Below are 27,815 nucleotides of genomic sequence, written 5' to 3'. Positions count from 1 at the left end.
AGCAAGTTTCGGCCTCCATTCCTCCTTCACCTCCTCCACTTTCTCCTTCACCGCCTTCCCCTCCTCCTTCCTACCACAAACAACATCCCCCACATTAAACACACCCTCCCTCTCCCTTTCTAATTCACTCCGAATGGCTGCCACCTTCACCTTTTCAAGAGCCAACTTCCTACTATCCCCTTTCTCAACCTCTTTAGCTACCAACTCCCTCGGTTGTTTTCCTTCCTTTTTTCCCCTTTTATTTTCTCCCTCAAAACTCTTCCCTACAGCAAGCTCCACCCCTCTAGCACTAACATCAATATCCTCCACAAATCTATCAAACTTAGCCACATTTGCAAACAATCTAAGATCCCAAAAGAAAACATTATTGAGTGCTTTTTTCAGTTTATCAACATCACGTACCTTCAAGAATTTTGCAAAACCAAACCGTTGTCCACGAGCATTACGAAACCGGGAAAGATAAACATCCGATAAAATACCACACACCTCCAAACCTTTCTTCAAATCAACAAACAACAGGTGATCCGGTAAATTCATAATGTAAAACACAGCTGAGTCCTGACTTGCGGTGCTGCCATTGCCTATAACACTCCTGCTCCCTTGAATTGCTAGATTCTTAACACCATAGGAATCATTCCTGCGAGCTGCAATCGTACCAGAATAATAACGTGACCTGTGCCTGGCTGTAGCAACACGAGAGCATGAAAAAGGGCGCCCATGCCTGGAAGTCAGAGAACGTCCACGCCCAAAACCAGAAGAAACCCTAACCCTAGGAAGATCAATTCTCGTTCCCAGCCTGCTGTCATACCTGTTGCGATGAAAACCCCTTTGAAGCTGAACGTTACCCTCCTGTACGTAACCCTTACCTCCATGTCCGTTGATACGCCGCAGTCTGTTCCGTCCGTCCTGTTCCGGTCCCAAAGCTTTCCTTCTCCTATTTCTCACCCAGACCCATTCCCCCTGTGCCCCACCCGTTTCTGCCTCCCCGGCATATGACCCATCCCCCCCGTTCGAACGCCTGACCGGCGAAGGAAACCGGCGTGAAGGCTGCCGGTAACCAGCAAGTCGTGCGCTCTCTCTCCTAAAAGCTCTCATGTTTTTACTGTGTTAGTCTCCATAATTTTACAAAAGTTCGCCTAGAAATTCACTTTTAAAGTGAATAAGCGGGGTATCCGGGGTTCGAACCCCGATCCCTGCATATAATAATGCATTGTCCCTGTCAACTGAGCTATGCTCACGGGGACACCCCTTTATCAGGGATTATAATCACTTTTTTCTTCTTCTTTTGAATACAATTAGAGAAATGAGTATAATGGATTTAAATGAGGTTCCCCTAAAAAAATAAAAATAAAGTAACACTTCTATTAAAAAGAAATAATCTCAAAGTATAAAAAGAGAAAAATATTCCGAGTCCAAAGAATAATACAAACCTTACGATAATTGATTTAAAATTGATAAATATTTATTTGACATTCAAAATAGTTGCAACAACCTTTTGTTAATATTTAAGAAAATAAACATCACCTTTTTTTTCTTCTTCTTATACACCAAAAGCATAGTAAAATATTCTAAAAAAAATAGGAAATAAATCAAAACATACTAAAAAATAAATGAGTATTTTTACTCTTTATTCCCATTAGAAAAAGAAATACTCATAAAAAAAATAAAGAACAACAAGATAAAAAAAATTATATTAAAAAGGAAATAGTCAAATATAAATATTATAAAATAGAAAAAAAGAATGTTGGTGAAAAAGAAAAGAATATTACTTATTGGGTTAAATATGTTTTTGGTCTTTATAAATATACCAAACTTTTCATTTTAGTCTCTCTAAAATTTTCCTTCAAGTTTTAGTCCCTATAAAATTTTCAATCACTACTTTTGATCCCTATTTTTAAATAAACTTCTGTATTTTTTAATGAAATTATGCAGAAATGTATGGAATATTGTAAAAATCACTCCAAAAAAATTAGAATTTTTTAACAAAACATAAATTAAATATGAATTCTTTACCCTTAATTATTTTGAAACTAATAATTAAACATATTAAAGTATGAATAAAACACGTAAAAAAGTTGTAACAAAACTATAAATATAAATGGTTTGACAGAAATAAATAGTAGTCATTAGATTAAAACGCATGGTTGAGATTAAAACATAGGTAAATTAGTCACGTGCCAGTCACTGTCACACGTTCCTTTCTCAATTCTCATGTTATTTTCTCTCTCATTCATAGTAGTTCCCTCTTCCTAAAAAATGAATGAACACCATATCCAGTTCAACTTTAATTTCATCTTGTTCTAATTTTAAATGATTATTAAATTGGACATAGAGAAGAGAAGATGAATATTATTGCATGTCGTTCGCACCCTAACCCTACAATTTTGCCCTATGCTCCTCATTCTTCTCTAACTCACCAATATCCTCTCAGGTAAGGTAACTTCTTCTTCTTCTTCCTTTACTCATTTCATTACTACTGTATCTGTATCTATTCACCACTCCAGGTTCGCCGTTCTTGGCGCTGGTTTCGCTGGACTTTCCGTCGTTTGGCATTTGCTCAATGTACGTATATTCTTCATTCAATTCAATTTGTTATTTGTTTCAATTCACCCTACCTAACATATCCTTGCATTGAATTGCAGCAAAGTCCTAAGGAGTTGAACCTAAATATTCATTTATATGATGAATTTGGTATTGGTGGTGGTGCTTCTGGAATTTCTGGAGGTCTTCTTCATCCTTATTCCCCAAAAGGTACATTTCTCATCTTCAAATAACATTCATTATTCTATTCTTCTTATTTTATTACATTATTATATATAGTTAAGCCTCTATGGGAGGGTGCTCAGTGTTGGGAAGAGACCATAAACCTTTTCACAATTGCTCAACAAGCTACTCAACATCACATCAAACCTTTTCTTCCTCATAAAAGGTTTTTTTTTTTTTTTTTTGATTCTTCACATTCATTCCAATCTTAGTTGCTCATCACTGCCCATGTTCACCTGACTTCAGGGGCATCTTACGACCGGCAATGGATATCAAGAATATGACCAAATTGAATCATGTAATTTTCTTATTTCACAAGTATTGCTTATACTATTACAATTCAGTTTCTTACTGCTTATTTGCATCTATGTGATTCTTAGAATGCCAAGACTTCACTTCCTTGCTGCAGAGTACAAACACTTAATAATCAAGCCGCTCAAACTCTTTTACCTGGTCTATGTTTACCATTTGACACAGCTTTCTTTATGCCTCAAGCTCTAAATATCAATCCTCGACACTACCTTGAGGTTTCCATCACTAATTTTTTATTTTTCTCTTGTTTAAGTTCGTTCTTACCGCGGACTTTCATTCATTTTAATATTATTAGGCACTTTTCCTGGCATGTGAAAATTTGGTGAAAGAATCATCCAGTCTTTACTCTGGGGAGAAACAGCTTATATTACACAAGAAATCTATCCATGGACTTTCTGAGTTTGAAGGTATTATGATTTCTAGTGCTTGTTCCTTTATTCATTTTGTTACTCTGACTGTAAATATGCTAACTGCTTTTAAAGTTTCCTTCAAATTGAGCGGATGCAACAATTTGAATTTGATATTCTTATGCAAGAAAATTTAATTGTACAAAGAATGAGTAATCAACAAATATAGAAAGCTCAAATATGCAACTTTCCAATAGTTGTGCCAGTGTTTTGGGATATATCAAATGTGGAATCATTACAATATTCTTTTTCCTTAGTTGCTAGTGTCCATCATTCCTCATAATGACATCTTAACTTACCTCATTCAATTATAAGTCTTTCATTTACCATTTTTTTTGATGCATAGAAAAGGTTATTGTTGGGCTGAGCAGTGTCTATGAAATTCTCTTTTGGCACATGATAGGTAAATCTTTTATACTTAGTTAGGCAAAATAAGGTATGGTGCCTATAAATAAGAATAGGGATTCTGATGGAGAGTACAAAATTAGTGGAGTTAAAATTTGGGAGAGTCCTGGTCTATCAAATATCCAGGGGTCTATACATTCAATTAATAAAAAAACTCCTTTCCTAGTCCATTTCCTATTAACCGGTATAGAGCTACAATCTTGGAGCTGTGGGGGGATTTAGAGTGAAAACGGGTTCAAGAACGATGCCAAAATTTGTTAGGTGGCAACGCCTATTGGTGGATGATCAGTTTAGATTAGTACGTTGAAGCCATTAAAATTTGTGAGGAAGAGTGGTTATCATGGATTTAGATGCTGTTGAATGGAGAAGCTCACCTCTGGTGGTTTTCTTGGAGAGAATCAACCAAAATGCTACACTCATCTCCTTTGAGAATGATTTGCTCGTAAGTTTCCAAACAAAGCATGGAGTATATATTCACGCTTCTAGGCAACAAGAGATGAAAAGCAAAGATGAAGTTCAAGAAGAGACTTAATGGAGCACAGTACAAAAACTAATTATGAAAAGGAGCAAGAATGGTGATAGCTATGAATATTGGAGCCAGAAGGAGAATGGAAAAACATAAGCAAATATGACAGAGTGAATATCAAATAAGAAAACAACAATGAGGAGGCAGCATCAGAAATTGATGGTAATGAAAAGAAGCAAGACTAAACACTGAACACAGATTGCCAAGACCATTTTGCGGGAAACTAGGGAAGGATCGAGACAGTGGAAAACATTAATGACAAGAGAAACCGATAGCAGGCAAGCAGACAAGACAAAACAGAGGCAACAAAGATTGAGTGAAGTTGAGACGAATAATTTCCTGGAGGGCTGTAGACGCATGGATAGGTGTTTTGTGAGTGGTGATGCAAAATATAAGGTTATATAGACGGAAAGGATGATGCCAGTAGCAAAGGGACATGTGCCTTCATTAAGGATGGAGCAATGGGTCCTGGACATTCTAACAAAATTTCCTCCTCCAAAACCGCTGGACGGTGTTACTAACACGGTGGCTGCCACCGTGAAATTGCATAAATTTTATGCGCCGAAAACAACCTTTAAGGAGTGGGTATCCGCTCAGGCAGAATGTGATAGAAACTGGTACAGAATTACAAATCTATCTATCTATTATATTTATTAATTCAGACCCCCAAATTTTCCTCATGACACATCCCCTTTCTTCTTTCCACAGTTTTTTGCCACATATGCCATAATTCTTACGTGTCCATCTCCATTGTCCAGGATCTCAGAAATCAGAATGCATATACTTTATATTGTATCAACTCATTTCTAATTTGGCGTGTCCTATTCCTCAATTATTTCGGTGTTACTCTCTCCATTAAACTTTTCATAAATGGCTAATGGCACCAACTCCATTAATCATTTCATAAACTGGTAACTGCACCAAAATCTTTACTCCTTATACTGGTACAAAAACCATTTCCGGAAGCAGCACCACTGATCTTAAAAGTTGAACCCGCATACCCCCTATCTACAAGTCACATGCTGTGAAAACAAATGCCTCAAGTATGTCCTGTGCCTAGGAAGACCCGTTGCTCATGTGGCCGGAGTTCGACTTCTTCCTCGTGGATCTAATGATACATCATGAGAAAGGTATGTTCTGTAATCTTTGTTACTGTTGAGAGGTCCCAAGCCACTGTCACATGACCAGTACCTCTTAGTTTTTGCACATTCATCATATGTCCTCGCATCTCCTCTCCACTGTGTTCTTGCATCCGCTATCGCGACTCACATCGTCACTCAGTTCATTGTGCAAGTTGGATACTTTTAAGTCTTTGATCGTTGAACTCCGTATTTGGCATCCATTCCTTGCCTCTGATGAATATTTTCTGTCTTCCATAATTGAATAATACCACATTTATAATTGCGCAGTTAGAAGTGGAGTTTAAAAACTTAGGATCCATCAATCCGGGAGGCATCTAAGTCAGAAATAGTAAAATAATTTATGTCATTTATAGTATTCTTTAGTCACGATGAAGTTATATGGAAGCTGTGTTTCTTTATTCCTATGAAGTTTATCTGGACACTCTGTTTGTCTTTGCAGCAGCAGAAGTACTTTTTTGTCTTAGTTAAATACCCGTTACTAAATTCAATGAATATTACAAATTTACAATTCAGGTATGGTCCTCATTGGTCATTAATTTAGATTCCTATGGCTTTAGCAGTAAATGTGTATGTTAAATTATCTTTTATGTTGGAGCTATTAAAGTTTGAGAGTAATATCAAATTGAATGAAGTTATATAATTCATAAACCTAGCATTGCTTTCAGTGGATGACAAATTGTTAGCATGATACGAATAATATATACTCTTTAGATTATAGAAACTTTTTTCTTTGAAACTTGTGTATTTTTCTCTTTTGGCTCCACAATCTCTGCATCTAGCAATTGGCCTATAGTTTCTTCGTTATCACATTGGTGCAATGGTTGTATCAATGTTAATTTTGGTCCCTCTTAAAATTATGCCAAGTTTCTCCACGGTTTGTGACTCAAACAAAGCTTTTAAATCTGAGCTTAGGCATGAATATCGCTATCGTAGCCACAAAGTAAGAAGCAGCAACCCAATTGATGCACAAGTGCACAACCAGAGCTTTTACATTTTGAGTCCATCTCATATTTTGCTGCTCTTTTCATAATTGTGGACCCAACCCATTTGTTGCTCGGTTGGTAGCTTCATGGACATTGATATGCAATGGTTGGTGTTCGAACCCCCGAATTCTCTACTTCTCTACACTTATAGTGTGTGAGTCTAGCCACTAGGTTAGTTGACCAAAAAAATAAATCACATTGTTTTAAATTTTTAAAGACTACCCGCGCAACGCGCTGGTTAGCATCTAGTTAATAGTAATTACAATGGGTTCACATCGAGAGTCTTGGGTCTCTCCCTTCCAAGGTTAGCTTGGTCTCTTCCTACCAATCCTTTATCGAAATAACCCAATGACCCTCCATTTGCCACAACTTCTTTATTTATTACAATGCATAAAGCTCACATATTAAAAACTGAACACATAACTGTCGGCATATAATAAAAAGCTGCACAGATAAGCATAAGTCAGTTTTGGTCATCCCTGCCCCTTCTCCTACAATTCCTTAACTAGATGTCTAACAGAATGATCTGCTCCCATCAACTAAACCACCACACTTGGGCTTGTGTGTGGAGAGGGCATTGGTAGCATCTAGTAAGGAGACAGTGGGCATTAGCGGGGCTAATTGATATGACTTAGATAACAAAGGCAAAGGATACAATCATGCAACTCCAGAACAAAAACATTGGAATAGGGTAAGTTTTTCTAAAAAGAAGCAATAGAGGAATAAGATAAACCTTGCTTTGTTAGTTATTGTTTGGTGGTTAATTAGTTGTTGAGATAATTAGTTTGAAGAAATAAGGCATGATGCCTAAAAATAAGAATAGGGATTCTAACGAAGAGTTGGCAATTAGTGAGATTAGAATAGGGGTCTATCAAATATCTAGAGATCAGTACATTCAGTTAATAAAGAAATTCCTTTTCCGATTCAGTTTCTTTAAGCATGTCAGTGAGAATATTTTTTTGATTCAAGTATTCATATTGGGAAAATGAAGGCTCTTGTGACTCAACGTTTTCTGATAGGACTCGAACAAATAAGGGAAACTTGTATGTGTATTGTTGTGGAAAAAGAAATCTGATCAGAGGTGAGATACCTCTGTGGCGGAAAATACAACCAAACTATAAAGGAAACTAAGACCGTTACTTGTTCCTCTCCTATATTGTATATTACGGGCCTATCATTTTTCATACTAGTGACTGAAATATTTTTTCTTTACTTTTTTTACAATAGCTTTTTCTTATAGTCATGAGCAGACATTTTTGCAGAGCATTACATTTCTTCAGACTAATTAAATATCCTTCAAGTCTCAGGGGAATATGATGCAGTCATCGTATGCCTTGGTGCCAAAGTGAATATGCTTCCTGAGATTTCTGGGAGGCTTCCTTTGAGAACATGCAGGGGTGTAATTGTTCACCTGGAACCGCCTGACAATACAAGGTAAAGTTTAATGTTTCAGTCTGACAAATGCTTTCAATCTGAAAAATCTCTAGTTTGGCTTAATTGGTGTTTCATGAAACAACTATAACTATTAGGCCGTATTACTTCAAGAGTATTGTTTTCATTGAAGGGACATTCATTTAAGACACTATGCTTGAGATTGCACCAAAGTCATATTTCATTTTAGAATTATCTTGGATTGTATTTCAGGTGTTATCCTGAGCATGGACCTTCCATATTATCAGATGCATGGATTTCTGTTCAGGGCTCCCGTAGTCTAAATGTTGGGTCAACTTGGGAGTGGAAATCTATAAATTCATCGTCAAATGTTTCTACTGATGAAGCTTCAAAAGCTCTTCATCAGCTCCTGCCAAAGGCATCGGCCATTTATCCCGGAATAAAGGATTGGGTTTTCACCGGAGCAAAAGCTGGTTTGAGGGCAATGCCTCCACTCACGCCACATGGATCGCTTCCACTTCTGGGTTGTATTAACGATTTCATCGGCAGAAACCATAGTTGTAAGTATTGGTTATTTGGAGGACTAGGTTCAAGAGGATTGTTATATCATGGTTGGCTAGGTAGTTTGATGGCACATGCTGTACTTTCCTGTAATGAAGAAGTAATTCCATCTGAGTTGACTTCTTGGAAAAACATTAAGCCCAAATTTTAGCATTCAATTGTCAATACTCAAATACATATCATTGAATATGGAAATTGTGTACTCCTAGGTGCCTTTAAATTAAGGTTCCATTTTGCATTATTTTTTGTGTGAAAAGAACAGATGTTTGCAAGTTTATTCAAATTCAAATGGAATTTGAGCCTTGTCATGCAATATCACTAGTCAAATATTGAACTTTTATGCTTTTATAACAGTGAAAAATTGAAGTAACCATTAGCAGGAGGAATAGTCTTGTTGGGAAATAATGCAGTAGTTTGTTCTTAGGAGAGATTGTTGAGGGTCGATCAGCATTTAGAAACTAGTTAAGTGAATCTACTTTTTGGTTAAGATCAGCATTATTTAACAAGGATTAATCTTTGGTTGAAATATAATATTCAATAAAGCAATATGTAGAATAGGTTCTGATGATTTTTTTGGTTTGTCTTGTTTCAACTAAGAATGGAACTTGAGTTAGCCGAGAGTTTGTTATGTAGATAAAAAAGTTAGGTGAAACATTTTTTTTGAAAAATATTAGGCATTGGTTTTAATCTTGTGCAATTAGTTTGGTGCAGCTAACTAATTGTGTGAACCATGTTTATGGAAGTATTTCTCTTATGTTTCTGTATTGCTCTCTGTTAAAATACACAAAATCACTAATTTAATTAATGAGTGGCACGTTAAAACCCAAAAAGAATATATATATATCCATGTTTTGTCACTTTGTTAAGCTGAATCATCGCTGTATTGAATTGTGATCAAAAGAACTGTAAAAATAGCACATAGAAAACTACATATAAGTTTCATCTCTTTATTAAGCTTAAAAATAGTATTTGAAAACCTTACAATTTGGTTTACTTTATTTCCTTTTGCTTCCGCAAAAGCCATCTATATCTATATCTATATCTATATTATTTACAAAACAGAATCATTCCTGTTCCATGCGTCAAAGTTATATACTCGTAAAAGGGATTGGGATAAGTTCTGTGAAACATAAATTGCATATTTGTAAACCATCTCTCATATTTTCACTTCAATTTCGGAAGAACAAAAGAATGTAGGACAATAAAAAAAGATGACATTAATATAAGTCCGAGATAAGCTATATGTATTCATCTTCTCTTTAAAGCTTTGTATCTGACCACATCTTCGTGAGCAGCCTAAGTTAGTTACTTAGCTGTTTTTTTACAAATATGAGTAGACTCTTTTCTTCCATCTTTAAATATTTTTAGACTGTGTAGTGTTGTTGCATGGTATCAATGTCAAGACCCTTCAACTTGACAACTGATTCAACGTGTCCCTTCAGTGTGTGTAGCTCTCTCAACCTGCAAAGTTCAATAAACATTAGTGTGTTTGATTCAACTTCACCAAATTTTATTGTTAGTCTAATACTGACCTAGCTGCCTCAGCACGTCTCTTAGCCTGTTCAGCAATTTAAGAGAGCTCATGGTGGTGGTTGTTCTTGTGGGCGTCTTGAGTGTCAAGGCCGTGCATTGTACGTTGAGCCACGGCCCATTGAGCCTCCCTCTCTCCTTTACCGTAGTCTTTCTTTGTTGTGAATGCAGTCTGCAACACCACAACGACAATATATGGTGATTAATACAACAAAGGCTACAAACATATAAATAAAATAAAAAAAGTTGATAATTGTTCAAAACCTTGTTTTGGAGCATGTTGTCCCATGCACTACCTGTGAGTCCCATGCGGATGAGAAACTTGAGAATGTCAAGAGGAATGTATGTAATAATGCTGTAGATCCAGATAACTCCAGCCCATCTCCACCCAATTCCATTGATTCTAGCAAAGTCCCAGTGTGCATACACAGCAATGGCAGTTGCCACCTAGGTTGAAAGCATTTGAATTCCAAGTCAAAACCAAATTTGATGAAAGGAAACTCTCTCTGGTTAAGAAAAAATGGAAATATTTGATGGAAAGAAATGGTGACTAACCAATTGTGCAGCAATGAAGGCTCCAAGAAGCATCAAACCAGGGCGCTCGACGAATGACCAGCTTCTTGACCTGGTCACAAAGATAAGTGCCTGACTAATGATACTCACTTGGAGGTAGAGAGCTGAGTTAAGCTGTTCCTCACTGTCTGCAATTGAGTGGACATCGAAGATTTCCTGAATATAAAAAGATGTTAATCAGTTACATTCTATGATGGTAGTTTTGTTTCCTTTATAGTGAAATATTTATGGTTGGTCTGAGCTACTTACTGAGAAGAAATCGGTGTCGTGAATAAAATGGAAGAAAACTGCAGTCATGATGGCCATATATGTTCCAAGAACAACTCCTGTTGCGAAGATTTCTTTGAGCTTCCATGAATCGGGAACAGGAGATGGCTTCACCCTGTCCTTGGAGATGGTCATGATGGTTCCATCATTCAAAATGGCGATGATCAAAACCATGAAAGGGGAGAAATCAAACTTCCAAATTAGAGCAACAAGCATGAACCCAAGAACAATACGGATTGTGATGGAAACAGCATAGATTGTGTAGTTCTTCATCCTCTGGAAGATGGCCCTACTTGTCAACACAGCACTCACAATCACACTCAAACCCGGCTCAGTCAAGACAATGTCTGAGGCACTCCTTGCGGCATCAGTTGCATCAGCAACAGCAATACCAATGTCTGCCTTCTTCAATGCTGGTGCATCGTTTACACCATCTCCGGTCATACCACATATGTGCTTCCTATCCTGCAACCTCTTCACAATCTCGTACTTGTGCTCTGCATGCCACATGTCAAAGGTTTTTGTAAGCATATATGTATTTTTAAAAAGGTCTGCGACTTTGATTTAGGCTCTGACATAATTCTCATAATTTCTCTGCGACCTTATTTTTTATCATAATTGAGGCAGCATCCGTCTCATTTGAATCCGATTTTACACAATATAAATTATCATAATTTAAAACTGTCTACTTTTTTGTGTTAAGTATGAGTTTAGACTAATGAAATTACCAGGGAAGACTCCAGCAAATCCATCAGCCTTCTCAATAAGTTCATCAATTGGAATTGATGCAATGGCTGCATCATTGGATTGGCCAAGAAGGGAGGATGAAGGGTACATGTTGGTTCCCATTCCAAGTCTGCGACCAGTTTCTTTTCCAATGGCAAGTTGATCGCCAGTGATCATCTTAACATTGACACCGAGGTCAAGAGCGCGACGAATAGTCTCAGCACTGTCATGTCTAGGCGGGTCAAAGAGGGGTAAGAGACCCAAGAACACCCATGGTTCTCCTGCACTCTCCTTGGTCTTTTCTGAAACAGTCTGCCAAAATAGAAAGTAATCATGTGCATTTGTTAGAAAAAATATTTATTATTCTTTTTAGAAATATAAACATGGCCACTTGTATTTAGACCCTTTAATTACCTGGAAACCAACAGCCAAGGAACGCAGACCGCGCTCAGCATACTCATCGATGGTTTTGTGTGCCCTTTTCAAAGTCTCTCCCTTAAGTCCACAGAGTTCAATAATCTGATACGTATAAATAAGCAGTTGAATATCTTAAATGATGTGTATTGTATGTCATTATAAATTTTCAAGGAATGAATATTTCATTGTAAATTTTGAATGTTATATCAAGGCATATAATCTATTGGCTTACTTGTTCAGGAGCACCTTTGCTGCTTCTGTGCCAGTTGCCATTTCCGTCAATAAAGGTAATAGCTGTGCGCTTGTCCACAGGATTAAAGGGCAAGAAATGCACCTCAGTGATTCCTGCTCTTGCCTAACATGTCATAGTAATAGCCCAGTTCGAATGTTAAGCCATTTTGCATACTTTACAAGGATACAAATAATATTTCATACAAGAATGTAAATTATAATAAATACCTCCTTGGGATCGCTCAACATATTCACAATTGATGCATCAATGGCATCCTGGTTTTCGACTCGTGAAGCTCTTGCTGCATATAGAACAACACTGTCCTTGTTCATATCAGTAGGGAAGACCTGCAGTCATAAACAATTATTGAATTGCAAGTTTACGCTCTTATTCGTTGATATTGTAACGTAACACTTATGAATCTTTTATGTGATTCACAAACCTCAATCAAGTTCTTGTCCACAGTAAGCTTGTTAAGAGTGAGAGTTCCAGTCTTGTCACTGCATAGAACATCCATTCCTGCCATTTCTTCGATGGCTGTCATCCTCTTGGTGATAGCTCCTTGCTGAGAAAGGCGGTGAGATCCAATAGCCATGGTCACAGACAAGACAGTTGGCATAGCAATTGGGATACCTCCAATGAGAAGAACCAACAAGTTGTCAATACCATCTCTGTAAGCTCTATTTTGGATGGGATACATCACAATGATTTCAATCACCATTCCCACAGCAATTGAGCAGATACAGAAGTTACCAATGGATGTCAACACCTAATTCAAAGCAATCAAATTCGGATGATATGAACATTCTATAAAGCACCGACACATACACAAACACCTTGAGTCGAAGTCAGCAATAAATTTACGAGGGGGTCAAATATATAGGAAGAAAAAATTACTTTTTAAAAATTAATGTATTAAATTAACTTATAAGAAAAAACACTTTCTAAGACATATCCAAGACAATCCCGGTGCTACATAATGAGCAACGTAAATTTCATAGTCATAATAATTAATTAAAAATATCAATCATATGTATATACCTTTTGGAAGTGACCAACATTGTTGGTGCTATCAACAAGGTGTGCAGCCTTCCCAAAGAAGGTGTGGACACCAGTGGCAATGACAATAGCCTCGATTTCACCTTGCTTGCAAGTTGAACCAGAGAAGACCTCTTGACCAGGGTTCCTTGTTACTGGCAAGGACTCACCAGTAAGGGCAGACTGGTCAATCTTTAAGGGATCTCCTTCCAAAAGACGGGCATCAGCTGGGACAATGTCTCCCAACTTGATACTGATCACATCTCCCGGCACCAAAATTTCTGCCTCTTGCTCACTCCATTTTCCATCCCTCAACACCTACAAAATTAAAATTGCTTAGTTCTTGTTAGCTATTGAATGCTAATAGATCATATGAATAAGTAATAACAAAAGTTACCTTGGTTTTTGGGGCAAGACCGGCCATCAAAGCAGCTGCAGCATTTCCAGCATTGTTTTCCTCAATGAAACTAATCGTTGAGTTAATGATAAGCAACACCATAATACCAGTGAAATCTTGCCAATCCGGTGGTTTTCCCTGTTATCAATATATGCATACGAGTATATATGTGTCACATAACAACTTAGAAAAATGAAACATTTGTAAATAATCTCAATCGCATACATACCCCTCCATTGGCCAATACAATGGCCATGATTGCAGCTGCCTCCATGACCCATGATAATGGATTCCACATAAAACCCAAAAACTTGAGGAGTTTGCTCTCTGATTTCTCCTCTAGCTTGTTGGGTCCAAAAACTTGGAGCCTCTTCTCTCCTTCCTCGGATGAGAGACCCTCTTTGGTACATTTTAGCTGCTGAAAGACTTCATCAATTGGAATGTTTTCCTACACACATATGATCAATGTCATTATTATAAAAATGTAAATGGTATATTATTCATTATTCCTATTAGGGTTTTAAATATTGCGATATTTGATATTGCAGACAAAAACTGTAATGTCGCAATCCATTAATTAAAACTATTTATTTGGCTTACAAGGTCCACATTCTCGTCCTTCAGATCCTCAAATGAAATATCAGTAGTCATGATGAAAAGAGAAAAACTATAAAGTTAATCTTCTTTTTATATAATTTTTAAATTTATAATTATCTGTATACTTTCAACACTCTCCAGGTCTCTACCACCCATAGACGGTAGAGAGAAACGGAGAGTACGAAGAAGAAAGTGAACAGAAAAAAAAATGTAGAGATAGATGATGATACAAATGAAATCTGCTACACAAAAGGTAGACAGAAAGTGAAGCCTTTGGTTTGTTTACATTATATAGTAGTGATGATATGTTGTTGGACCCATTGAGACAAAGTTAGAAAACCTGTGACTACCCGTGGAATGCTACAAATTGTTGACAACGTGTATGTTAGTTCATGTTCCTTGGTCTTTGTTTTGTTTTTTGTGGCTTACCAAACTCTACGGTATTCTGTGGGGTCTTAAAATCACAAGCATGGTGTCTTCAAAATCAACAGGTTGTATGAAATATCTTAACCATCTCCTTGTTCTTTCTATAATAAGGAGAAAATGCATGTTTTGTAACTAGTAACTGACTTTAAGGACCATTTTGATAATAAATAAATATATAAACTACGAATTCTATTTGTTAATATTTTATTTTTATATGCATATATATCTGGACAATTTCTACGGTACACGTTAAATGTGGTATTTAAATTAATAGTTAAATAAAAAAAATAAAAAAAATATTTTCTTTTTTTTTAAAGAAAAAAAAATAAAATTATTTTCTATCATTTACAAGTATAATCACTAAAAATAATTTTTATATGCCCCAATTATATATACATTGTTCTGATCTTTTTAAAACTCTTAGTTTTTGTTTCCACTAAAAATTTAGAGATGCTCCCACAAAAATATATTGAATAATTTTATTTTTGACGAATCAAATGCATAACGGTATCAAAGATAAATATTTGAATAATTGTTTGGTTAGAAAAATATATGCATTTCATAGAGTTGAAAATAAAAAAAACATACAACAACTTTACGATATGAATACATGTAGAAAAATATAATCTAAAGATGTTAATTTTTGGCAAAATTACATAATTCGTTCTTTACCTTAATTTCAGGTAACATTTTCGTATTTTATTTTTTTCTTGTTATAATTTAGTCTTTTATGTTATAAAATGTTAACATCGTCATAATTTTTTTTATATAAAAAAAAATTCATAAAAAAACTAATCAAACTCATAAACAATACCAAATCTTCATCATACTAACTTAAAAACCCAAATTTTACTTGAAAATATCCCATAAAAAATATTTGACATTTTAAAGCATAAAGGACTAAATCAAAACAAAAAAGATAATGGACGAAAGTTTTACTTGAAATTAAGTTAATGAACGAATTCTATAATATTGCCTTAATTTTTTTTAGCATAAAGTTGTGTAATTTTTGCAATCTCTAGTTTTTTTTTTTTTTTGCTTAGAATTAAATATGAAATTATTTTAACAAGAATGCAATGATATATTTTCTATATAAACATTTTATAGCATATGATATTTCCCTCACTAATTAAAAATTTTGCATCTGTAGCCAAATCTTAGCTATCAAAAGTGTCGGAAAAATAAAATTGAATTGTTCTAAATCTTTATTACTCATAGTAGTGAATACTGATTATTTTTTTTGATGAAATGTAATAGAAAAAAATTAGTATTATTCTTATAAAAAATTAAATGATGTTTTTTCTTATGAAATAATATTTTCTAAAATATAAAAAAATTGATAAATAGTTGTTTATTTTATAAAAAAAGTTATCATTAATTTATTCATTTTAGAAACAATTATACTAATACACTTTAATTTGCGAGTGTATCCTATAGTATACTTTTAATAGGAATCTTTCCTTATGATAATTTATATATAATAATCCTTTTAACTTTAATTCGAGAAATTATACTTTTAATTAAAAAAATAGGGCAACCACCATTTTAGTCCTTGAAAGTTTAGTGCTTTATCATTTCAATCTCCGACTCAAACAAGAATACAAACTAATCCTCTCCACTCTATGATCTGTTAGTTATTTTCATCCTCGACTTTAAGTTGAGGCATTCAAAATTGCTGAAGTGACAAGTGTAAAGGTCAAATGATCCAATATGACCTCCAACGATGAACTCTCCCAATTGTTATTTTATGGGTCCTATTATGCCACATCATTTTGAAGCAACTCACTTATTTTGCATTTTAACGATGAACTTTAAAAGAATTCATATTGGGTCCCACACTTTTACCTTAAATATTAATATTTTATCACAACTCATTGGATCTCAATATTTTAGAAAGGTGATAATTTTATTGTTATTTTAATCAAAGTAACCAAAATAAAAGTTGCTTCAGAAAGCAACATAGAATTTGGGACAGATGAAGTATATCTTACGAGGTTACCATAGATAAATATGTGTAACAATATATAGCTTTATTCCAAGGTGTGAGAAATAATCAAAGATAAAACAAAAGAATGGTGAAGGATTTTGGGAGAGGAAAGACACGTGAGGCATGGGGAGAAGGAAGATTAAGAATAACAAAAAGGTTGTTCATCAGAGATGCAAATTTTATGTCAAATTAATTGGCCGGGAGGACAGGTCACTCTTGCTACATCAGCAATTTTGAATGACTCAACGTCTCAATTTAATGTTAAGGATGAAAATGACTAACATACTTGTTTGAGTAAGGGACCAAAATGACAATGCACTACATTTTTAAGGATCAAAATGGTTGTTTGTCCTATAAAATATTATAACCATATTTAGTTGCCAAGGTTTGCAATGTTTTGGTACCTTTTTTTTTTTTTTTTCCTTTCTCTTGTTCTTGCCAATGGCAGTTTTGTGCGCCGATGGGGATTGAGGAAGAATATTTCTTATTGTAAAGGGTTCTATTTTTTGTGGTGTCCAGGGTTCGAATCTCAGATTTTGTGTATATTATATTTTATCAACTGAACTAAGTTTACGAGACAATATTAAAATTCTCATCGTACCTTTTTAGTTTTCTTGACTAGTAAATTTAAACCATTAAATTAATTGGATTTAATGATTGCGATTTGATGTAAACATTTTCACTTACCAATGGATATTGACTCTATCCAAATAGCTTATCAAGTTATGAAAATGAACTGGATTTGTTTTTGATAAGTGTGTGATAAGGGTGCAGCTAATATGAATGTCCAAAATATATACCAAGATCAACCTTAACATATTTAATAAAGTTTAACAAAATATTATATATCTCTTTCCTTTTTTCTAAGGGAATATCTCTTTACTTTTTTTATTATTACAAAATTCTTTAGACATTTTTTAAAGACCCGTATCATACAAAGCCTAGCAAAAAAAAAGAGCTTTTGTTCCGTAAAATTTCACTTTTTCAAAAAATTTAGTGGCTAAGCACACAATATTCACTTTTAATGGTTATTTTGTAGGCCCTCGAAGTTTATCAACTCTTGGAAAAAGTTGACAGGAAAATAGTTTCTAATGAAAAAAGTTGATTAAAACATATATACCGTTCAATAAATTGAGAGGATTTTGAACAAACACGAGGGACTTAAAGATCATTTTTCTTCATCTTTAAACTAAATTTCACAACTACAAGTTCAAAAGTAATGCTAACTTTGATGAGTCATGTTTTTTATCCGATAATAACTATAATAATGACACATGTAAACTTCATATTTTCATGGAAAATGTTCTTACGATGTGTATTCAATTGAAATTTAAAAGGATTTTAAAAGACTTTTTTATGATGAAAAAGTTATGTAGTATTCAATCAAAACTTTTGTTTAAATTAAAAAAGTTTAGTGGTATTCGATTAGGATTTTCTAGACTTTAAAACAAAGTCTAGAAATAGGATTTCACAAGACTTTGATGAACTTTTCAGGGATTTTTTAGCTTTAAAAAGTCTTTACCAACATCATGAGATTTCTATGGATTCTCATTTTTTATTTCTTTTATATTTTTACATCGACCTTATCTCCTTCCCCTTTATCGAATGTATCTGTATCTCTGTATGTTTCTTATGTATCTTCATCTCTTCCATTTTAACATTTCATTTTCACATTTTGCTATACCACGCATATTTCTCTTGCTGCAAAAAACAAAATGTGATAGACAAACTCTCAAACTATAACTTCCGACACTTTGATAACACTGTCTCATGCATGCCAATTATTTATAAATGAAGAACATTATCATCACGATTTATGTCACGCTATGAAATCCTTGCAATCTACAATTAAATTTCTTTTAAATAAAAGCTAATAAACACCATATATGTTTGAGTTATAGCAGAAACTCATTTGCAACACTCTATATGCTACCAAGCATCATCTCAAAAAAATAAAAAGATCAAGCATATAAATGATTGATTTTCATTAAGATGTTGAGTAATTAAACACCAGATGATTTTTCAATGGTAGAATTGATTTATTTAGGGTAGAATTGATTTATTTATTTTTTGAAATAAGTTGCATTTTAACAAATAAGAGTGTGTTGAGAATATTGTGCTAGAGAGTGTGTTTTAAATGCTTTTTTTAATGATTGTTTAAAATTTAAAGAGTCTTTTGAAATCTTATAAATCCCACAAAGTCATTTCAAATCCTATAAAATCTTAAGATGTAAATCCTTTAAAATCCCAATTACAAATCTTAACAATCTTTTAAAATCTTAAAAGTCATTAAAATCTTTCAAAGTCTTTTAAAATCCACAACACTTTTTTTTTTTTTTGGTACAAAAAATCCACAAGACTTTTTATACAAAAATTGTCCTTTAAAATCCAAATTGAATACACCCCCTAAATATGCCTATAAAAGTGGGGAACAAAATTTAACACGTGAATGTATACTTACTCGAAACAAAATTGTGATTTTATATGTTTTGGTTGAAAAATCAAATTAAATTGAGGCATCTTTGAAAAACTATGAAAATTTGATCATTTCTACATATTATTATAGAAGTCTCTGCAATAAATCATCCTTGAGTTGATTTGTAGGTAAAGGTTTTTGTTATTTTGTCTCTTGTCGAAATTTTTTAATTTTATGTGAGAGGAGGTTTTATGATAACATCATAAACATGCATGTATAAAAAATCATGAAAAAATTATATCTCTAAATCTATTTTTTGGACTTTATATCTACATAAAAGATGATTCCATTATTTCCGTCCTTCAATTAATGTTAACAAAAAAAGATAACAAAAACCTTAGCTACATTTAGCTCTCGATGAAATTAATGATTTGCTGCTTTTCCAACTATAAAATTGAATTAGGCATTTAGCTCTCGATGGTTTTCTAACTATGAAATTAAAATTGAATTAGGCAAATGGCTTAGCCATCACCACCAGTTTGATTAACAACAGCAACTAAAGTTAGTGTCGTAGTGTCCGCTGAAGTAGCATATGCCATAACCATCAGTTTTTCTTAGTTTCCACCAGCTAGTGCTGATATAAACTTAGCTACATTTGACTCTTTGATCCTTCCACCATGAAGAAAACACATAGACATTACTCTATAAATATAACCAAAGCTTTAAATCACTCCATCGCATTGCAATCTATAATTTTGCTGGAAATCGTGATCAAATACGATAAAAATTTTCAAGGCTTGCTGATAAGTTAGTCCTATCAAACAAACTTTTGATTAAAGCAAAACATAGAAAAGGGATCCTATGTTGTTTATGTTTGAAATGTGATTACCTTCATGGTTGGAATGCCCTGTAAAGAAAATAAGAGATGAGAATAAAACTGTCATAAGTGAAGAGCAAATTTGAGCCAATAACTCTTACGAATCACAAATTAAAATAAGTAAAAGGATGTTATAGAAACAGTTCACCTGTGATGAGTGAGTGCAAACTTTCGTCTCAATTTATATGCTTCTTCAAGTATAGTTCCATCCACAAGAAGCAAAAACACGAAAAACAAAAAAATATTAAACATAGTAAAGAGTCATAGAAAAATGAAAATTTCACAAAAGAAACAATGAAACTGGGACTAACCTTGGAAGCAGTCTCCCACTAAAAATCGAAGTAGCTAATGGACTTCAAGAGATGTTATTTAAAAGGTTCAAAATGCTCTCCATACTGTAATGAAAAGTAAGCAATTGAGATTCAATACTACATTAGTCTATGAAAAATAGTTTCATGTCTTTCTAATTCAATTCAATGAGAACGTGCAAAAATAACACTTGAACCCAGGAAAAAAAAAACGTAGGCAGAGATGAGCAAATCAATATATCCAAAGAAATAGGCATGAAAAATGAGAAATAAAGGATCGAAAAGACCTTTGATGGATGTGTGAACCTTTGTGACACTGAATGGTTGAGAACAGCAATCATATTGCATATGGCAATGGGAAAGCAAACAAAAATGATTAAGTTGAGAGAAATAAATTGTAATCTGTGAACTGGAATAAAAGCAAAACTGTAAACATTGGGAAAACGGAGAGAAAATAGGATGGGGAAGTCCAAAAGAATGCTTTGAACACAAGCAAAACAATTGCGACAACAACCACTAAAGAGAATGCTTATTAAGCAAAACAAACCTGATGCGGACAAATAGGTTTGACATGAAGCTCCTCTGCAACAAAAAAAAGTCAAATAGACAGAACATGTGATTAATTATACACAATAGAACCAAGAAGAAATTAAAAAATTAAAAACAGAAAGAAAAAAAAAATCAGATCATAACAAAAGAAGGGATAAAATTTGGCAAAAACTTTCTTTTTTTCTTTCAAAATGCTCTGCTAAATCTACACACACGTGACATGGCTTTCTATTAAAAATTATTAAAATGACAACAATCTTATCAATCCTTACTATTCCAATATAATTTCATCTCCATTTGATCTCATCAATTCCAACCACAATCAGCAACTACATCTTCATCCCCTATATATAAGGGCCCATAAACAATAAACAGATTAGGAGAAAAGAGTTAACAAAATGCAATAGTAATCAATCTACATTACTCAACAGTTTGCAGCCAAAAAAGCATTTTCCCTTCAAATGATTATATATTTCGAAACTAATTTCACGTCTCAAAGTTACAAATGTTAGAATAGAGAAGGGAAAGAAAAGCTTTTTACCCTGGCTTCTCCGCCTCAAACATTCCAAATGTTCTTCTCCACCATGACACGATGCGCGGCCCGGCACTATATCAGAAGTTCGTCACAATTATCATCAACCCAAAAACTAACAATTCAAGCAAACTTTGAAGACCCACCAATAAGTATAGTTAAAATAACAATCTTTAGAATGAAATCCAAAACCCCATCACAGATAATCAAATAAATCATGATCATATTAGCTAAAAACCAAAATAACAATTGAAAATCATATTAGTTTATGCAAAATTAAAAAAGGGTATTCATTTATTGATATAAATTTAGAGCTTACTAAAGAGTATCTGGTGGTCCAATTACGGTTACACTCCATTCAAAGATCTGTGACAAAAGTAAGGTTAATCAGAACATAGTGGAAAATTCACGCGAAACAAAAAAGTCTGAAGAAATTGACATAAACGATTACCTTTGAGAGGAAATAAACCCCTACACTGATCTGAAACTGAAACTTTGTGGTGAATGAAGGAAATGAGAAGCGGAGCTAAACTCCCTCCGTCCCCCAAACACGTATTTATAGCTATCCCTCCACTCTACCCATGGCAACAAATTTCTTCAGCTAGGTCAGTGAATCTTCTCAAGCTCAGGAGTAGATGTTGGAGGCAGCGGAGGGACCATTGAGTGAAAGGGAGAAGAAAGCGGCGGGCATGAGAAGAATTACAAGACGGTTGGAAGAAGGTTGCAACGTGATGAGTTGCAATTTGAGACTCTAGCACTCTAGACTAAAAGTATACCAAAATGATAAAATATTGTAAAAATTAGCTATTTGGCATCAAACAAATCTCTGCAACACGCAATGCAGTATATGGAACCGTAATCCGCCGATATTGTCCCACAAAAAAACAACAAAATAGGCAGAAGTAGCACCTAGATAGCATCAGAACACACATATTCAAAGGAAAATTCTGCCAAACGTGGGGAAGAAGCAGATTTCACCAGCAGTAGAAGGAACAGAAAAAATCGACATTTTTGCTTTGTAAGAAGTATAGATACATAGACAGAATCGCAAAAATAGGTCCAGCTTTTAAATTTAGGTGTTCAGTTCAATGAACTACACCAACAATTCACAAACATTCTACTGTATAATTGGAAAATGAACTTTTCTCAAATTGATAAGAGAGTCAAGTTACAAGCATTAATACTCAGTGAAGTGCTGAAATAACCATGGTTACTAGACTAACAGACTAACAAAATTACTAACTAGCTAGTGTTAAGCTAACTAAACTAACTATACAGTCAAGAAGTTGGAGGAGATTTTCCTTCCACAAATGACTTGAACAGTACCAGTAATCGCTCAGGCTGAGAAAATGGAGCAGCATGAGCTGCTCCCCTTATTGTTGCAAACGATAAAAACCCACCATAAACCTCCGTCCATCCTGCCACCTAAACAAATCAAAGATAAGTTAGTTTTAATTTTTAAAGGTAGGAATGTTAGCCACTAAATGTATTCCAAATATTTACCTGTTTACCGTCAAACCAAACTCTGTAGACCTCAGTTGTGTTCAATCCCAGATCCTTAGCCAATCCTTTCACTAAAGTTCTAGTCCCAGTTAGTGGAATGAAAGAATCTTGATCACCGCTGCAAGGTAAAATAGCAAATGTCAAGAAGTAATTAAATAAGAAAGAATTTGCAGGAAAATTAAAATAAATATAATTTTTTTTACCTATATGCTAGAACCCTTACACCTGCCTTAACAAGTGTCCCTAGCAAAGAGAGGGTAGGATTCTCAAGGTTCTGAAAATCATATAGCATAACACTGTAACAGAAGATAAATATTGGTATTAGGATTAAATACAAAACTAGACAAAATGAACTAAATGGATGGAATAGGTAGAATGAAATTACTGTTTTATTGAGATGGAACAAACAAAATTTGTTACTACATTTCATATCCTTCAAATTGGACCAGAGAATAAAAAATATCTAGAAATAAATTGAACCACAGTATCTATATCTATCTATATATCTATTAATTCAGACCCTCAAAATCATACACCACCACCTCATACATCTTTTGCCATATCATCTAAATTTTGCCACTTCGCACAAAATTTGATGCGGCAGTCTCCAAAACAATTTATCATTCTAACCATTGTTTCATTCATCTTCTTATGGCATCTATCTCTAATCCTCACACTAAACCACTTGACTTTCTCATTTATATGTGCATACATTTTATTTCATTTTGTTTGATATGTTTAGCTACTTATTACTCTTTATCAGTTTTCTATCTAGAAATTACTGATAAATTTCATACAATATGATTTGTTTATATTTATCCATCACAATCTATCTATTATTCTATTGCCATATATATTGTTGTTCAACTTGACAAATGGACATTCTTATTCATCTTTTCATTTGCCAAGCTGCTAGAAACAATAGGAATTTGTAAAACAATCCTCTAAGAAAAGGTAAAACAAATTCGTACTAAACAAATAGAAACAATGTGGATTTGTAAAACAATTTCTTTTTTATTTTATTACGTAAAATGATTTTTTCCCGAATGACTTACACTAATTGCTTCACAAATCACACATTCTTACAATCAATTTCCCTTTTCAGTTACCTAACCATCGACAACTATGCGTATAGTTTTTTATTTATTTGTAACCCTCTATCGTATAGTATCATTTTCCGTAACTAAACTGCTCATCCCACAAGCGTTTTTGTCTAATCCGTCTCCTCATCATTGAATCCGAAGATGGCGACAACCACATAAATCAGTGCACATTGATCTTTCCTGCTGATGGTAATCACTAACCTTAAGCTTGAGACATTTTTCATTGTTCCTAAATTTATTGAAAATCTATATTGATTCCTTTTCCTTAGGACATGAGACTCCCGAATGAGGGGAAATATGATGGGTTAAAGAACTAATTTCATTTCTGACACCTCATTCAAACCCATTTCATACTTCCAATATTCTAGAATGCATATTTTTAGAATATTATATATATTATTGTTGGCATGATAATGCATTTTATTTACAGGTCATACAGATTGGATGCTGAACCTCACAAATATGAGTGCACCTTTCTCATATTGCAGGACATGACATGCAAAAACACTTGCTTTCTGAGTGATTTAAAGGTTTTTTAACCTCACTATTTTGTTTACTTCAATGCTTTTTAATCAATTTAAACCTATATTTATCATTCTTGTCTACAATTTCATGTTATGAACAACTTTACTCTGCATAATTAGTCATTTCTTTAAACTTTCTTTGCATGCTAAATATACTTAAGGTATCCACGCAACGCGCAGGCTTATATCTAGTTCTTCTAAATTCCACCCCTTTTGTAACAGAAAAAGAATGAAAAGTAAACGTACGAAGTGCAGGTTGACCAATATGGCATCCCTACAACACGGCTGTGAAGAGCTTTCTGGACATCCTGCCTATTCAAATATTTTGCAGTGTGGTCTTCCAGGCAAACGTCCATCTTCTCTCCAGAATGCTAAATCAGAGATTAAGGCAAGCGCATAAGAATGTATATGAGCAGAAAAAGAAAGAAAGAATAAAAAAAATAATAGAACGCGTCAAGTGTGTATACCGGATGAAGCAGCCTGTGCGCCTGTAGGAAATCTAGACACACATCGGAGGTTACATCAAAGGTATCAATGAACCTACTAGTCTGTTCATGAAGGATAAAGCTTATGTTAGAGTTTGAGCTTCTAATTTCAAAGGAAGAAATTTAGAAATATTATGTATCTACTAACAGATGTTACGACTTCATGATACACATCAGAGCAGATGGTACTGATGTTACCGATTCTTTTCTGCCGTTTGTAGGTCGCAAAATTGCAGGCTTTTGTAAATCTGGAGTAGGTAGAGTCACTTATTAGGCCATGAGACCACAGATATTCAGCTCTAGAGTTGAAATCTGTGTCAAAATCCAAGAGAGGATTTCCAATCTGCAAGTGTAAACACAGGAATCAACATTATCAATATTATAAAGAATTTTTCCTGGTTTTATCTAGTTACACCAAAAGACGCATTTTAAACATAACAAAATGACTAATGTTTCAAAACACACCCGTACCCCCACACCCACATCTCCTTCTCTTTCTCTCTACATAAATTTAATTTGGGTTCCTCTTATCTCAAACATCATTCCCCACCAACTCATCAAAAACCCTAAACTATGAACCGAACCATACACAACATCCCCAATTATATCCCAAATATCATCAATTTCAGAATCAACATCATCAACGTGTATCCCAAACCATCACCCCCCACCCACCCACCCCCTCTTCAAAAGACAATCTTTGAAAAGAATTTGGTGAATTATTTTGAGGTTGTGATTCTAGATATGATGATGAATTAATTTGGTGTAACTAGTTTTCTAATTAAAAAAAAAACAAGTGTGTAACTATTTTTGAAATAAAGGGTGTAACTATAAAAATTCTACTATAAAACACTCATTTTTTAGTGTATAATAATTAAAAAACAATCATGTGTATACTGACCATAATTCCCTTCAACTTAATGTTGGGTTGGGTTTGAAGGATTAGCTGGGCCAATTGAGGAGCATAGTGACCTGAAAGCAAATATGGCAACATTAATCAACTGTGATATACCCTCCAAAATAAACAAAAATACAAATAACTTATTTAACAAAGATATACTACCTACCAGCATAACTTTCTCCGGTGATAAAAAACTCACTATTTTGGTACTTAGGGAATTTAGAGAACCAGCCTAGAAGAAACATCATATTGTCCCTTGCTGTATTATATATATAGATAGAAGGGAATTAGAATTATGAGATACAAAACAATTGATTGAAGAAAAATAAGTAGAAAAAGAAAAATAACCTGTCATCTCATCATTCACAAGATAGTAATCAGATGAGTTGGCTGAATAGGAAAAACCAACACCCGTAGGAGAATCAAGGTAGAGCATGTTCGCCACTACAAAAAGTTAAAAATTAAAAAAAAAAATAAAAAAATTGAGTATAAGCAAAAAAAGATATAAAAAAGGGAATTTCTACGGTACACTCGCTAATTGAGGTGTACCAGTACTCTTGTTTCTTAAATTCTATAAATTAAGGATTATTTTTTTGTAAGAAATAGCTATTTGTCCACGTTTATTTTTGTAGAAAATATAATTTCATTGTTTATAAGAATCATACTAAATTTTTACATTTCATCGTAAAAATAATCGATATTCTCTATTATGAGTAATAAAAATTTCGAAAAATTAAATTTTATTTTGTTGATGTTTTTAGTCAATAAGATTTCATTATTATAATTATAAATGATAGAAAGTAATTTTTTTTTTTAAAATAACTCATTTAACTATTAATATAAGTATTTGGTGCAGTACATTCAAGAACAGAAAGAAATACAAGAGAATTCCTCACCTCTATTCCAGCTGTAAGGGTTCTCCACAAGACCGAGACCCATTGCAGTGGGTTTAAAAGGACCATGCTCTGTGAAGGCTCCTTGGCCGATTGAAGAGCAACCAGGCCCTTCAAATTAAATAAAAAGAAAAATATGTCAGAATATATTATTGTCATTTTCATTTTCATTTGCATTTGCATAATAGTGGAACAGAACAGAAGTTACCTCCATTCAACCATAGTACCAATGGTTTCGACGCCGGATCAGTCGTAGATTCAACAAAATAGTAAAATAGTTTCCTTTGATGGTTTTCGTCCACAGTTATATAATTTCCGTACTGCTCAAAATCCACCACTCTTGGCTGATCAGGTAAAGTTACCTTGTCAGCCTCTGAAATTAACAGAAAGAAATAAATGAATTAGAACAGAAAGAAAGTAAGAAAAAAACAGTTTATGAGGAAAATGAATGAATGCAGAAAGAAAGAATTAAATACCTTCAACAGTTGTTAGGTGATTAGCGTTTCCACGGAAGAAGACAAATATTGAACTAGAGAGGAGTAATACTAGTACTGCGGAAAGTAAAACCGAACAACCCATTTGAAGAAACAAGTTGTTTCCACAGAAAGTCAAGAAATTAAGTTATGGGTGGGTTCTTGAAGAGGAAGAAGAGTGGCGTTTTATTTTTATAGAGAAGAGAAGAGTTCAAGTAGTGTGTGTCATTGTCAGTGTGAGAAAGAGAAAGTTTATGTTAATGAAAGAACTAAAGAAGAGAATAAGTAAGTATAGTTCAAGGTGGCATTTAGAATACACAAGTGAATCATTTTGTGTATGATACACAAATGTGTTTTTAACCATTAATATAATATTAAATAATTTAATGGCCAAGATTGAAGAATGGGTACTTGCTTAGTGAGTTTGATGCTCAATTGTTGCTATTTGCAAATATGGTGTGGAGCAATGAAGCATTTATGAAAAAGGAATTACATAAAAATAATATAAATATTGAATACTAAAAAAATGTAAAAGTAATCGGAAAAATAGTTTACAAAAATTTATTGAAT

General features: G+C 33.9%; 3 protein-coding genes and 1 long non-coding RNA gene across 6 annotated transcripts; 1 reads left to right on the top strand and 3 right to left on the bottom strand.

The window, feature by feature from the left end:
* Nucleotides 1–2,242: 2,242 nt before the first annotated feature.
* Nucleotides 2,243–8,732, top strand: LOC25488287 (putative thiamine biosynthesis oxidoreductase ThiO). Of its 2 annotated transcripts, none has more exons than XM_013608354.3 (9): nucleotides 2,243–2,431; nucleotides 2,505–2,562; nucleotides 2,643–2,751; nucleotides 2,821–2,929; nucleotides 3,010–3,061; nucleotides 3,144–3,290; nucleotides 3,371–3,482; nucleotides 7,846–7,972; nucleotides 8,183–8,732. In XM_013608354.3, the coding sequence occupies exons 1-9, from the start codon at nucleotides 2,343–2,345 to the stop codon at nucleotides 8,640–8,642; spliced, it is 1,263 nt and encodes a 420-aa protein (XP_013463808.1). In that variant the 5' UTR covers nucleotides 2,243–2,342; the 3' UTR covers nucleotides 8,643–8,732. The 2 variants fall into 2 exon arrangements, with proteins under 2 accessions (XP_013463808.1, XP_024631382.1); XM_024775614.2 differs by having other exon boundaries at nucleotides 7,840–7,972.
* Nucleotides 8,733–9,524: 792 nt separating this feature from the next.
* LOC25488288 (ATPase 8, plasma membrane-type) lies at nucleotides 9,525–14,217 on the bottom strand. Of its 2 annotated transcripts, XM_013608355.3 has the most exons (13): nucleotides 13,901–14,217; nucleotides 13,672–13,809; nucleotides 13,278–13,592; nucleotides 12,679–13,005; nucleotides 12,464–12,583; nucleotides 12,237–12,359; nucleotides 12,002–12,106; nucleotides 11,590–11,899; nucleotides 10,844–11,358; nucleotides 10,577–10,750; nucleotides 10,286–10,468; nucleotides 10,024–10,193; nucleotides 9,525–9,952 (listed from the first exon to the last, which is right to left on the bottom strand). In XM_013608355.3, exons 1-12 carry the CDS (start codon nucleotides 13,967–13,969, stop codon nucleotides 10,062–10,064), a joined length of 2,511 nt encoding a protein of 836 aa, XP_013463809.2. In that variant the 5' UTR covers nucleotides 13,970–14,217; the 3' UTR covers nucleotides 9,525–9,952; nucleotides 10,024–10,061. The 2 variants fall into 2 exon arrangements, with proteins under 2 accessions (XP_013463809.2, XP_024631878.2); XM_024776110.2 differs by lacking the exon at nucleotides 9,525–9,952 and having other exon boundaries at nucleotides 10,031–10,193; nucleotides 10,318–10,468.
* A 5,208-nt stretch (nucleotides 14,218–19,425) lies between these two features.
* Nucleotides 19,426–21,778, bottom strand: LOC112419081 (uncharacterized). Its single transcript, XR_003009128.2, has 7 exons — nucleotides 21,683–21,778; nucleotides 21,373–21,438; nucleotides 21,104–21,175; nucleotides 20,830–20,864; nucleotides 20,570–20,598; nucleotides 20,123–20,369; nucleotides 19,426–20,004 (listed from the first exon to the last, which is right to left on the bottom strand). It is a non-coding gene; the product is annotated as an uncharacterized lncRNA (long non-coding RNA).
* Nucleotides 21,779–22,468: 690 nt separating this feature from the next.
* LOC25488289 (serine carboxypeptidase-like 45) lies at nucleotides 22,469–27,507 on the bottom strand. Its single transcript, XM_013608356.3, has 12 exons — nucleotides 27,249–27,507; nucleotides 26,981–27,145; nucleotides 26,776–26,883; nucleotides 26,228–26,323; nucleotides 26,046–26,138; nucleotides 25,880–25,950; nucleotides 25,127–25,321; nucleotides 24,961–25,041; nucleotides 24,740–24,864; nucleotides 23,070–23,162; nucleotides 22,867–22,984; nucleotides 22,469–22,788 (listed from the first exon to the last, which is right to left on the bottom strand). Exons 1-12 carry the CDS (start codon nucleotides 27,349–27,351, stop codon nucleotides 22,642–22,644), a joined length of 1,395 nt encoding a protein of 464 aa, XP_013463810.1. The 5' UTR covers nucleotides 27,352–27,507; the 3' UTR covers nucleotides 22,469–22,641.
* Between the last annotated feature and the right edge of the window lie 308 nt (nucleotides 27,508–27,815).

The sequence above is a fragment of the Medicago truncatula genome, chromosome 2 (assembly GCF_003473485.1).
Source record: "Medicago truncatula cultivar Jemalong A17 chromosome 2, MtrunA17r5.0-ANR, whole genome shotgun sequence".
Taxonomy (NCBI): Eukaryota; Viridiplantae; Streptophyta; class Magnoliopsida; order Fabales; family Fabaceae; genus Medicago; species Medicago truncatula.
This window is presented reverse-complemented; position numbering and strand designations above follow the sequence as displayed.

Bases quoted from the DNA above. Each gene is read 5' to 3' on its own strand.
- LOC25488287 (XM_024775614.2), top strand. From the start codon at position 2,343: ATGAATATTATTGCATGTCGTTCGCACCCTAACCCTACAATTTTGCCC. The intron at 2,752-2,820 runs GTACATTTCTCA...TATTATATATAG, and splicing joins TCATCCTTATTCCCCAAAAG to TTAAGCCTCTATGGGAGGGT. The intron at 7,973-8,182 runs GTAAAGTTTAAT...ATTGTATTTCAG, and splicing joins GAACCGCCTGACAATACAAG to GTGTTATCCTGAGCATGGAC.
- LOC25488288 (XM_013608355.3), bottom strand. From the start codon at position 13,969: ATGTGGAATCCATTATCATGGGTCATGGAGGCAGCTGCAATCATGGCC. The intron at 12,584-12,678 runs GTTTGTGAATCA...TTATGACTGCAG, and splicing joins TGGACAAGAACTTGATTGAG to GTCTTCCCTACTGATATGAA. The intron at 12,360-12,463 runs GTATTTATTATA...ATGACATGTTAG, and splicing joins TGTTGAGCGATCCCAAGGAG to GCAAGAGCAGGAATCACTGA.
- LOC25488289 (XM_013608356.3), bottom strand. From the start codon at position 27,351: ATGGGTTGTTCGGTTTTACTTTCCGCAGTACTAGTATTACTCCTCTCT. The intron at 25,951-26,045 runs GTAGGTAGTATA...ATTTGCTTTCAG, and splicing joins CACCGGAGAAAGTTATGCTG to GTCACTATGCTCCTCAATTG. The intron at 24,865-24,960 runs GTATACACACTT...TCTCTGATTTAG, and splicing joins CGCACAGGCTGCTTCATCCG to CATTCTGGAGAGAAGATGGA.